Source organism: Coffea arabica, chromosome 1e (genome assembly GCF_036785885.1).
Source record: "Coffea arabica cultivar ET-39 chromosome 1e, Coffea Arabica ET-39 HiFi, whole genome shotgun sequence".
NCBI lineage: Eukaryota > Viridiplantae > Streptophyta > Magnoliopsida > Gentianales > Rubiaceae > Coffea > Coffea arabica.
This window is the reverse complement of record NC_092311.1, coordinates 3,282,952-3,295,610: the sequence shown is the minus strand read 5'-3', so window position 1 is coordinate 3,295,610 and position 12,659 is coordinate 3,282,952. Positions and strand designations below refer to the sequence as shown.

At 44.3% G+C, this 12,659-nt stretch overlaps 1 protein-coding gene and 1 non-coding gene across 2 annotated transcripts; one reads left to right on the top strand and one right to left on the bottom strand.

Moving 5' to 3' along the window:
* Window positions 1-1,535: 1,535 nt before the first annotated feature.
* Window positions 1,536-6,980, top strand: LOC140008545 (uncharacterized). Its single transcript, XM_072053269.1, has 4 exons — window positions 1,536-2,953; window positions 3,173-3,356; window positions 4,290-5,844; window positions 6,337-6,980. The coding sequence occupies exons 1-4, from the start codon at window positions 1,536-1,538 to the stop codon at window positions 6,978-6,980; spliced, it is 3,801 nt and encodes a 1,266-aa protein (XP_071909370.1).
* Window positions 2,049-2,155, bottom strand: LOC113719315 (small nucleolar RNA R71). The gene has a single exon (XR_003454852.1). It is a non-coding gene; the product is annotated as a small nucleolar RNA R71 (small nucleolar RNA).
* Window positions 6,981-12,659: the final 5,679 nt, after the last annotated feature.

Here is a 12,659-nt window from a genome sequence, read left to right as displayed (position 1 = left end):
ATTTTGGTCTAATTTCGACTATTTACTGTGCTAAGTACTGAGGTTTAACTCATATCTCACGTTCGTATGAATTATAGGTGATCGGCATTAAAAATGATCTCGCGGGGTAAATTTCCAGAAGACTTGTCATCCCAGGACGTAGCCACGCCTTGAAAGGTGGACGAAACCGAAAGACGGACCGTGGTCCATGTGGACCAGGCGCATCGGATCAAAGCTCCAAAAGGGAAATAGCTTTTACGTTGCTTTGAAGAGAGAATTTTCCGGCGGCGGCTATAAGAGAGAAAGAAAAGCAAGATTCAAAAAAAACTACTTTTTAGCCTAGGCTCTCTTTTTCTACTTTCGGGAAAAAGACTTGTCAGACACTTTAGTTTTCTCTTTTGTTTTCTTCGGCGGCTCTGGGTCAGACGTTGGAGACTTTCTCCGTTGCTGTAGCTTTTGCTTTTGGCTTCTGTACAATTTTTCCTATTCGATTTTTGCTTCTACTTTCGCTCCAGGGGTACGAACACGAAACCCAACAAAGGGAAGTGAAGTTTTTTCAACAGTTCATACGTTAATTCATCTTTTTCAATTCTTCGGCAATTAATTGAATGAATTCAATTAAGTCACGCGGGATTGATACGATGAGAAGCGGCTAATTTTCCCCTCTACCCAAAGGTTGACGCGAAGGCGCGGTCCATAATATCTGTGAGATCTAACCGAATCTTCACTATTTCCTCCAATTAATTGCTATTCGTGCGTTTCCTGAATTAATTGTTCATGGGTATTTGATTAATTGAATATCAACGGCCGGGTATTTGATTTAATTTAATAGCCTACTGCCACGTTAATTAAATAGAATCCGTAATTGTTCATTTAGTTAGCGCCCCGTGGTAACCACCATAATTGGTTTTATGTTGGGGAAACGCAAGATCTAATTTAAATAAACCCTCTTAGCGTGTTTATTGGTTAGGGTTGGGTTCTTCTAGTTTTATTGCAATTGGGTAATTAAATTCCTACGGTCGTACCTAGGGTTGTTATCTGGTTAGAGAAGCAGTCAATGGTCGTACCTTGACTGTCGAAAAAGTAAGGAAGAGCTGGTTGTCAGAGCTTATTGATGGCTATAACCAACCTAGTGATAAATGGATGAAATATCTTTGCATCGATGAGCATTTAATTGGACCGTGCCTGAGCAGTTGATCCTTTGGGTAGAACTTTTGTTAATTGCTATTTTCAGTGAATTGTGCTTTGTGAGTTAGTTTTGAATTTTGTTTGTTTTATTTTATTTTATTTGCGCGCCTCCCATTGAAAATCCCCCAATTCTGTTCTACTGATTTGGAAAGAAATAATTTCCTACCTGCTCCCTGTGGATTCGACCCTACTCACCGCTATATACAAAATTTGTAATTTTCTTGAGTAGTTATTTATTATTGCACAGGTTCGGCACCTGTCAATTTTTGGCGCAGTTGCCGGGGACTTGGCGTTTGGATTATTTGTTTCTTTTCAAATTCAGTTTTTATTTTATTTTATTTTATTCTTCTTGATACTTTTGCTAGTTTATGCCCCGTTCTTCTCGCACAGGTGAATTGATATACGACGCGGAGGTTGAGAAGGCAGCGCGTAAGCGGAGGCAAGAGACCAAGAGACGAAAACAAGGGCACTTATTTACTGCAAACGAGTCAGCGGAAGACGAAGTAAGCATGGCCAACAACCAAACCTTGAGGGAGCTGGCTGCCCCGGAGCTGACTCACCAGCCCTTATGCATCACATTCCCCACTTTGGCTGAGAACACTGCTTTCGAACTGAAGTCGGGATTGATTCACCTCCTACCTTCTTTCCATGGCCTCTCTGGCGAAGAACCTCACAAGCACGTCAAGGAATTCGAGGTAGTTTGCTCTAGCATGAAACCTCCCGGGGTCACTGAGGAGCAGATTAGACTTAGAGCCTTCCCGTTTTCTCTCAAAGATGCAGCTAAAGATTGGCTGTACTACATACCAGCAGGTAGTATTACCACATGGGCGCAGCTGAAAAAGAAATTCTTGGAAAAATTCTTTCCTGCATCCCGGGCTGCGAGTTTGAGGAAGGAAATCTGCGGTATTAAACAATATCCCGGTGAGTCCTTGTATGAATACTGGGACAGGTTTAACAAGTTGTGCACTAGATGCCCGCAGCATCAAATTAGTGAACAACTGTTAATCCAATACTTCTATGAGGGACTCCAATCAACCGATAGAAGTATCATTGACGCTGCAAGTGGGGGAGCACTGGCAAACAAGACACCGAGGGAAGCGTGGGAGCTCATCGAAACCATGGCAGAGAACTCCCAGCAATTTGGCTTCCGTGAGAGCAACCCTCCCCGTAAAGTCAACGAGGTAGAGATTTCATCCCTACAGCAGCAAATGTCAGAATTGACATCGGTTGTTAGGCAATTAGCCATGAGAGAAACACCGCGAGCAAAGGTGTGTGGGATCTGTACTAGCATGGACCACTGCACGGACACGTGCCCCATTTTGCAAGAGGACGGGGCGGAGCAGGTGAACATGGCTGGAGGCGTGCCCGCGCCTCGTAGGCAGTATGATCCATATTCCAACACGTACAATCCGGGTTGGAGAGATCATCCCAATTTCAGCTATGGGAACAGGCAACAAAATTCATTTCCGAATCGTCCACCAGGATTTCAGCAACCATGGCAACCGAAATCACAACCATCATCCTCCAACACAGGGAGTTCCTTGGAGGATATTGTAAAGAGTCTGGCTACGACTACCGCCCAGATCCAGCAAGAGACTAGACAGTTCCAGCAGGAGACCAGGTCATTGACCGCAAATATGGCTCAACTCCAGCAAGAAACTAGAGCTTTAACCATGAGCACCAATCAGTTCCAGCAGGACACAAAATCAGGCATGAGGGATATGGAGGCTCGAATAAACCAGATGGCAACTGCCATAAATCGCTTGGAGTCCCATGCTTATGGAAAGTTACCTTCACAACCCGAAATAAACCCCAGGAATGTAAGTGCCATGACCCTGAGGAGTGGCAAGACACTGGAAGGGCCGAAAGAGGGAAATTCAAAAAGCAAGAGTGAGGAGGAGATAGAGAAGGAAATTGAAGAGGAAGGGCGTATTCGCAAGGATCCTGAGGTAACCTTCACTTCTCCGCCCACTCTTAAATCTAACTTACCTCCTTTTCCTTGTAGGCTGGAGAAGACAAAAAAGGTAGAGAAGGAAAAAGAGCTTTTGGAGGTGTTCAAAAAAGTGGAGATCAACATCCCCTTGTTGGAGGCAATTAAACAGGTACCGAAGTACGCGAAATTTCTCAAGGATCTATGTACCCATAAGAGGAAACTGAGAGGGGACGAAAGAGTAGCGGTGGGAGAAAATGTGTCAGCAATGCTCCAAAGGAAGCTTCCACCCAAGTGTGGAGATCCAGGTATGTTCACGATCCCCTGTAAGATAGGGAATACACCGATTAGGAGAGCAATGTTAGATTTAGGGGCGTCAATCAATGTGATGCCCAAGACTATTTTTACTTCTCTAAATCTTGGGCCACTTAAAGAAACAGCCATCATAATCCAACTAGCTGATCGTACTAATGCATATCCAGAAGGGCTAGTTGAGGATGTCTTGGTACAGGTAAATGAATTGGTTTTTCCTGCAGATTTTTATATCTTGGACATGGGAGATGAGAAATCATTAAGCCCATCACCTATCTTGTTAGGTAGACCATTTCTTAGCACTGCCAGGACTAAGATAGATGTGAATGAGGGTACTTTGTCAATGGAATTTGATGGTGAAACTGTGAATTTCAATATTTTTGAGGCGATGAAGTACCCAGAAGAATCTAATTCGGTCTTTGCTTTGAGTGTTATTGAGCCTTTTGTGCAGGAAATTTTCGAATTAGATGGCGAAGACGCTTTGGAAGTGGCTCTAGCCAAGCACTTGGAGTTGGGTGTAACTCATGATGTGGACCTAAGGGGAGATTTGCTCCATGCAGTGGAAGCCTTACACTCACTTCCACCCGTATCCCCAAGGTATGAGCTTACTTCTTTTTTTGTGCCAGAGGCTCAAACGAAACTGCTTCCTTCAGTTGTGCAGGCACCAGATTTAGAATTAAAGCCTCTGCCGAAGCATCTTAATTACGCATTCCTAGGAGACCAGGAGACACTGCCGGTAATCATCTCTGCGCACCTGTCTCCAAGTCAAGAAGACAAACTAGTGCGAGTCCTGAGGGAGCATAAGGAGGCAATTGGGTGGAGTATAGCAGATATCAAGGGAATAAGTCCATCCTTATGTATGCACCGAATTCGGCTCGAGGAAGATGCGAAGCCGGTAAGACAGGCTCAAAGAAGATTGAACCCCCTGATGATGGAAGTTGTGAAAAAGGAGATACTCAAGCTTCTAGAGGTGGGGATCATTTTTGCTATCTCGGATAGCCCATGGGTGAGTCCTGTCCAGGTAGTCCCGAAAAAGGCGGGAGTGACCGTGGAGGAGAACCAGGAGGGTGATATGGTCCCGGTCAGGAAAGCAACTGGCTGGCGCCAGTGCATCGACTACAGGAAGCTAAATGCCGTGACTAAAAAGGACCATTTCCCCCTCCCCTTTATTGATCAGATGGTAGAACGATTGGCAGGTCGTGTTTACTATTGTTTCTTGGATGGTTTTTCAGGTTACTTTCAGATCGCAATCGCACCAGAAGACCAGGAGAAGACTACCTTCACATGCCCATTTGGCACGTTTGCCTACCGCCGGATGCCTTTCGGACTCTGCAATGCTCCAGCGACCTTTCAAAGGTGCATGGTAAGTATTTTCTCCGAGTATGTAGAGAAAATAATTGAGGTATTCATGAATGATTTCAGTGTGTACGGGGACAGTTTTGATGAATGCTTGGAAAATCTGGCTTTAATTCTGAAAAGATGTATAGAGACGAATTTGGTACTTAATTGGGAAAAATGTCACTTTATGGTAGATCATGGCATTGTCTTAGGGCACGTCGTGTCAGCTAAGGGCATAGAGGTAGATAAAGCAAAAATTGACCTTATTTCTGCTCTACCTTACCCCGCATGTGTCCGGGAAGTGCGTTCGTTTTTGGGCCATGCAAGTTTTTACAAGAGATTTATCAAAGACTTTTCGAAGATCGGAGCACCCCTGTTCAAACTGCTGCAGAAAGACGTGCCGTTTGATTTCACAAGTGAATGTAAGATGGCGTTTGATAAATTGAAGGAGTCACTGACATCGCCGCCTGTCATTCAACCCCCAGATTGGAGCCTTCCGTTTGAAATTATGTGCGACGCAAGTGACTATGCCGTGGGGGCCGTGTTGGGACAAAGAATTGGAAGAGCGCCACACGCGATCTACTACGCATCGAGAGCCTTAAGTGGAGCCCAACTTAATTACTCCACGACGGAGAAGGAATTACTAGCTGTTGTTTTTGCACTAGAGAAATTTAGGTCATATTTATTGGGTGCAAAAGTAATTGTTTTCTCTGACCATGCAGCCTTGAGGTACCTGTTGGCGAAAAAGGATGCCAAATCGCGGCTCATTAGATGGATCCTGCTCCTGCAGGAGTTCGACTTAGAGATTAAGGATAAAAGTGGAGCTGAGAATTTGGTGGCTGATCATTCGAGCCGGTTGCTCACAAATCAAGAAGATCTACCGTTGAGAGAGTCGTTCCCTGAGGAGCAACTTTTGGCCATTGATTCGTCGATACCTTGGTACGCGGACATTGTCAATTTTTTGGTCACGAATCAATTACCTGCAAGTTGGCCAAAAGCTAAAAGGGATAAGCTAAAGAGTGATGCCAAACATTACCTTTGGGATGACCCGTACCTGTGGAGGCAATGTTCAGACCAAGTTATAAGAAGGTGTGTAAGTGCAGGTGAGTTTCACTCTATTTTGACTTTTTGTCATTCGTTTGCATGTGGAGGGCATTTTGGTCCAAAGAGGACAGCTCGTAAAGTGTTAGAAAGTGATTTTTATTGGCCTACTCTGTTTAAAGATGCATATCTGTTTTGCAAATCTTGCGATAAGTGTCAAAGGGTGGGGAATATCTCTCGAAGCGATCAAATGAGTCAAACCCCCATATTATTTATTGAGATTTTTGATGTCTGGGGTATAGATTTCATGGGTCCATTCCCCTCGTCTTTTGGTTTCTTGTACATTATACTTGCTGTTGACTATGTTTCCAAATGGGTGGAGGCAAAAGCCACCCGGGCTAATGATTCTAGAGTGGTTGCAGATTTTATAAGATCTAACATTTTCGTCCGTTTTGGAATGCCAAGAGCTATAGTGAGTGACAGGGGCACCCATTTCTGTAATAAGACGATCACTGCTTTGTTTCGTAAGTATGGTGTGCTCCACAAAGTTTCCACTCCCTACCATCCCCAAACGAATGGTCAAACCGAAGTATCAAACAGGGAAGTTAAGTCGATCCTGGAGAAGATGGTGAGGCCTGATCGAAAGGATTGGAGTGTGAAATTGGAAGATGCTCTCTGGGCCTACCGCACTGCGTATAAGACGCCGATTGGGATGTCCCCATACAGGTTAGTTTTTGGTAAGCCTTGCCACCTCCCGGTGGAATATGAACACAAAGCATTTTGGGCACTTAAGCGGTGTAACATGGATCTCATGGAGGCTGGAGGACACAGAAAGCTCCAATTACAGGAGTTGGAAGAGCTAAGGAATGAAGCCTATGAGAATGCAGCAATTTATAAGGAGAAAAACAAAGTCTTTCATGACCAACAAGTCTCGAGGAAGTCGTTTGTCGTTGGGCAAAAAGTCCTACTTTATCACTCGAGGCTTAAGCTTTTTCCTGGTAAGTTGCGTTCCCGTTGGATTGGTCCATTTGTTGTTACTAATATTTCTCATTATGGCGCAGTGGAAATCCAAAGTCTCAAGACGGAGAAAAAGTTCGTGGTCAACGGTCATCGTTTAAAGCCTTATTATGAAGGGTTTAATAGCGAGCAAGTGGAGGTTCTATTCCTTGATGATCCAAGTGGTGAAGTCTAGACAGTTGAAAGCCATGTCTAGCCAAAGACGTTAAAGAAAGGCGCTGCTTGGGAGGCAACCCAAGAATTTCAATATTAGTTGTGATCATTTTTCCTTACTTTATGATTTTTCAGTTTTATTTTACTGTTTTGATGGTTTTTGTGGTGTTGGACAGAAGAGTAGGGGTTCCAGGGCGTGCCCACGCCTTGCCAAAAAAAAAAAAAAAAAAAGGAAAAAAATCGTTTGGACATCATTTGGATGTTGTGGGCAGAAGAGTATGCTCTCCAAGGCGTGCCCACGCCTTCCAACCCTTCCGATAACGAAAGTCAAAGAAGAAAGCCAATTCTTGGACCGAGACCATACTTCGTCACTTTGTCTTTTCTTTGCATAATTCTGCCCAGTGCCTTTGACTAAGTTCTCTGACGCTGAAAATTTCCTTTGTCCTCTTCTTTGTCTTTGTTTTTGCCTTTGTCTTCTTTGTTCTCCCCTTGTGCTTGTGCGCCGCCGCCACCGCCGCCTGCGCAGGCGACGCAGCGCGCGACGCCCGCGCGCGCGCCCGCAGCCAGCCCTCATCACCAGGCGCGCGCGACAGCCACCGCCCACCTGCGCGCAACCCTCCACCGCACGCCAGGCGCACCAGCGCGCGCCAGACCCCAACGCGCGCAGACTTCTAACCGCGCGCCCCAGCTAGACCGGATCTGCGCGCGGCCTTTTTCCCCTCGCAGCTCAGCAGCAGCGTGTGACCAGCCCGCTGCGCATCCACAGCCGGTCGCATCCCAGCGTCCGCGCGCACCCACTCCGCCACTTTCTTCTTCAGCCGGGACAAAGGACAGAGTGGTACCCCTACTTTTCTTGTTGAGCTGGTGACTTCGATTGGGAGTTTTAATTGCCAATTTTTGCCTCCTTTTGGGTTGCTATATTTGTTGGTATTGTCGGGGGACCAGTGGTTTGATTATCTGAAGAGAAACACCTTATATCTGCTTCCCTGTGAATATATACTTGAGATATCTGTGGGCTTTAGTGAATTTGTTATTTGGAACACGTGGTTGGTAGCCCTCTGAGTGCTGCTTTTTATTGACTAATATCTTGATTTGAGGGGAGTTGGCTCGGTCTTCTTAATTGTTGTCGGTTAATTGCCAGCAGTGGGGAATTGGTTGGTGTATGTTGTCTAGTTGTCGGTTGGTGGGGTAACTGTGTCCCTTGTTATGGTTGAGCTGCTGAGTATTTAATAATTTCGTTGACTGGTCCCATATCTGTTTTTGGTGGTTGGTTTGCTGTTTCTGATCTGATATACTTTGTCGGTGGCCCCTAAATGCCTCCAAAGAAGGCGACAACTGCTGGGTCGTCTGGGTCCCAACCTCGCAAGAGGCGAGCCCCGGTTCAACCCACCTTTCGGTCTCGTCTGGGCCTGAATAAAAGCACTATGTCTCCTGGAGGAGGGGGGGAAACGGTCACTAATCTTACACAGGCACAAGTGGAGCGGTTTAATAACTTGGCGAACCGTCCTTTTACTCCCTGTAGGTGCTTTCATGCCCCGACATTGGACCATTTGCGAATTGCACGGGAGGTTGAACAGCTATTCTCAGCCATAGGTTGGCAACAATATCTACTCATTAACTATCCTACGTTTGAGGAGCTGTGTTGTGAATTCTTTTCCACATTCGAGTTCAACAGAAATGAATTTATCACTTTGGATGAGCCGGAGGTCATTAATTTCAGATTGGGAGGTACTCAGTTTGGTATGTCAATTAATGAGTTTAACCTGACTTTGGGGTTTGCTAGTGAGGACACCATTGCCTCTGGGGCATATATAAACAGTGCGTGTGACTTCACCCGACCGTTCTCAGTTGACTACATTGACATTTGGAGGGAGTGGTCCACGGATCGTCAAGTCTACAATCCGAGTCAGTCGAAGGCTTCCCATCTGAAGGACCCGGTCTTGAAGGTTGTCCATAGGTTCTTAGCTCACAATTTCTCGGGGCGAAAGGATACCTCCGGCACGCTTACCAAAGTGGAATTCTATTTTCTTTGGTGCATGCGCAACAAGGTTCGGGTTAACTTTGGATGTTGGGTGGCCACCCAGATGGAAACGGTCATGCAAAAGCGTAATAAGCCGGTGATACTGGGATCACTCATTACTCATTTGGCCATTCGAGTGGGAGTGCTTGATCTAGACAAGGAGTACAACTACACTCTAGCTCGAGAAAATGAACCCCTGGATTTGCGCAGCTTGGAGCGAATGGGGGTTATTTTCAAAGTGAGCGATGTTTATCAGTTTACGCCTCCCGGTGAGGGCGGGCCGCGGCCCCGGGTGCCTACCACTGCACCCTCCACTGACTCGCCACCCCATCCGGACCAGGCGGGTCCGTCCTCCTCTCATCCTCCTCCTGCTGGGGATCCCCGCTACCCGGACCTCCAAATGGGTCTTCATGACCTCAACACCCAACTGGCAAGGATAGATGGCCGGCTTATGGCGCTCCAGGTTTTCGCCCGCATTCAGGCGGAGAATCAAGCAGCTTACTATGCTCATATTGGCTTCCAGCCGCCGCATCCGCCGCCTCTTTAGGCTCCGGGCGCACCTTTTCATTAGTCAGGGAAGTTTTCACTCCCTCTGCCCTTGCAATTTATTTTTCTAGGTTACATTGAGGACAATGTAGGTTTTAGGTGTGGGGGGAATGGTTTCCATTACTTTCTTTTTCATTAGTTCTTTCTTTTTGTTTTAAAAAAAAAAAAAAAAGACAGAAGAAATGGAAAAAATGAAAAAATATTGTAGTTAGTCGTCTTTTTGGTTATTTTTATGCTTGTTAGTGTTGGGGCATATTGCTGTGATGAATGACATAATCAAAGTGAGTGGGTATGTGGTCATATATGCTAGCCGTGCATTTTGTTTCCCTTGGCAATGTCATCGAATGTTGAGTATACTGGAATTCACCCGTTTTTGTAACTCTTGGGGAGCTTTTGAGCCTTACTTTAGCATATTATTCTTGTTTGCTCTATTTTGTTTGATTGAGTGGGTATCGCACATGATATGAACATTCTAGAACTTGCTATTTTGTACATGTCAAGACCACATTTTGATGAACTTGGTGCATTTGAAATGATAAGGGCATTTAGGATTCAACCCTCTCCAGCTATCTAAAAAAAAAAAAAAAAGAATCAAGCCCTCATTTTATATCCCAATAGTGAACCAACTTGAGTTTCTGTCCTTCGTTTCTGGTTGATATCCGTGTTTGTTAACCCAAGACCCCTTTAAACTTTCTCGTTGATCCCTGTGTTGTCAAGGGATGTCTGAAATCCATCATTTGTGCAAAGCAACGATTTTGGGGTTGAAAGTGCTGATAGATTAGGAGCTATATGATGCTATCTTTGTGTAAAGGAGGGGAAATTGAAAAAAAAAGGGGCCACTGACCAGAGAACTTTGGTTTACAAGGCGTGCCCGCGCCTTACAGGACTGCTTCAAAAAAAAAAAAAAGAGAAAAAAAAAAAAAAAAAACCATGAGGAGACCTTGTGACCAGAAGACTATGGGCTACAAGGCGTGCCCACGCCTTGCGAGCCGACCAAAAAAAAAAAATAAAAAATAAAATTTTGGGGCACTTGTACAGGGTGTACACCTGGAAATGGCCCTATTGTGAAACTCCTCCGGTAAAACACTGTGGTTAATGGTGGGGTTCGGACATTCTCTTGACACTTTACCCCCTATCTATACCTTCTTAACCCGCCTTTCACCTGAGCCCCATTACAACCCTATTAAAGTCCCTTTGATTTATGTGTTTGATTCACTTTTAAGTGGTGGAGATGTGATAAATGTGCAAGCCTATGGTAATGGCATTCCGTGATGTTGAATTGAGCGTTCCTAGTCTTCATCTATATTCATTGAATTACAACATGTCCGGTGTGTTCTGCCTTTGGTGATATTGTCAAGGACCCTAGATGCCTGTGTTAGTATAGACTACTACATGACCTCTGCTCTCTTTGTTGTACTTCTGAGCTTTGAAATGCTTGAATGCTTGAGGGCAAGCATTGTCTAGGTGTGGGGGGATTTGATAGAGCAGTTATTTGGTACATTTTGCTGTGTTATTTTGGTCTAATTTCGACTATTTACTGTGCTAAGTACTGAGGTTTAACTCATATCTCACGTTCGTATGAATTATAGGTGATCAGCATTAAAAATGATCTCGCGGGGTAAATTTCCAGAAGACTTGTCGTCCCAGGACGTGGCCACGCCTTGAAAGGTGGACGAAACCGAAAGACGGACCGTGGTCCATGTGGACCAGGCGCATCGGATCAAAGCTCCAAAAGGAAAATAGCTTTTACGTTGCTTTGAAGAGAGAATTTTCCGGCGGCGGCTATAAGAGAGAAAGAAAAGCAAGATTCAAAAAAAACTACTTTTTAGCCTAGGCTCTCTTTTTCTACTTTCGGGAAAAAGACTTGTCAGACACTTTGGTTTTCTCTTTTGTTTTCTTCGGCGGCTCTGGGTCAGACGTTGGAGACTTTCTCCGTTGCTGTAGCTTTTGCTTTTGGCTTCTGTACAATTTTTCCTATTCGACTTTTGCTTCTACTTTCGCTCCAGGGGTACGAACACGAAACCCAACAAAGGGAAGTGAAGTTTTTTCAACAGTTCCTACGTTAATTCATCTTTTTCAATTCTTCGGCAATTAATTGAATGAATTCAATTAAGTCACGCGGGATTGATACGATGAGAAGCGGCTAATTTTCCCCTCTACCCAAAGGTTGACGCGAAGGCGCGGTCCATAATATCTGTGAGATCTAACCGAATCTTCATTATTTCCTCCAATTAATTGCTATTCGTGCGTTTCCTGAATTAATTGTTCATGGGTATTTGATTAATTGAATATCAACGGCCGGGTATTTGATTTAATTTAATAGCCTACTGCCACGTTAATTAAATAGAATCCGTAATTGTTCATTTAGTTAGCGCCCCGTGGTAACCACCATAATTGGTTTTATGTTGGGGAAACGCAAGATCTAATTTAAATAAACCCTCTTAGCGTGTTTATTGGTTAGGGTTGGGTTCTTCTAGTTTTATTGCAATTGGGTAATTAAATTCCTACGGTCGTACCTAGGGTTGTTATCTGGTTAGAGAAGCAGTCAATGGTCGTACCTTGACTGTCGAAAAAGTAAGGAAGAGCTGGTTGTCAGAGCTTATTGATGGCTATAACCAACCTAGTGATAAATGGATGAAATATCTTTGCATCGATGAGCATTTAATTGGACCGTGCCTGAGCAGTTGATCCTTTGGGTAGAACTTTTGTTAATTGCTATTTTCAGTGAATTGTGCTTTGTGAGTTAGTTTTGAATTTTGTTTGTTTTATTTTATTTTATTTGCGCGCCTCCCATTGAAAATCCCCCAATTCTGTTCTACTGATTTGGAAAGAAATAATTTCCTACCTGCTCCCTGTGGATTCGACTCTACTCACCGCTATATACAAAATTTGTAATTTTCTTGAGTAGGTATTTATTATTGCACAGGTTCGGCACCTGTCAATTTTGCTGAATATGTATAAAATCTTCTAGTTTCTATAGTTTCTTCAAACAGACCATGTGGTAGTTCTTAGAATTTCACCTAAAATAGTCGAGGGGGAGATTTATGTATTAATTTGTATTAACAGAAGACAATACTAATTTGCGAAAATCAACGACTGTTATATAGAGAAACACTAAATCAGAAGAGGGTAAAG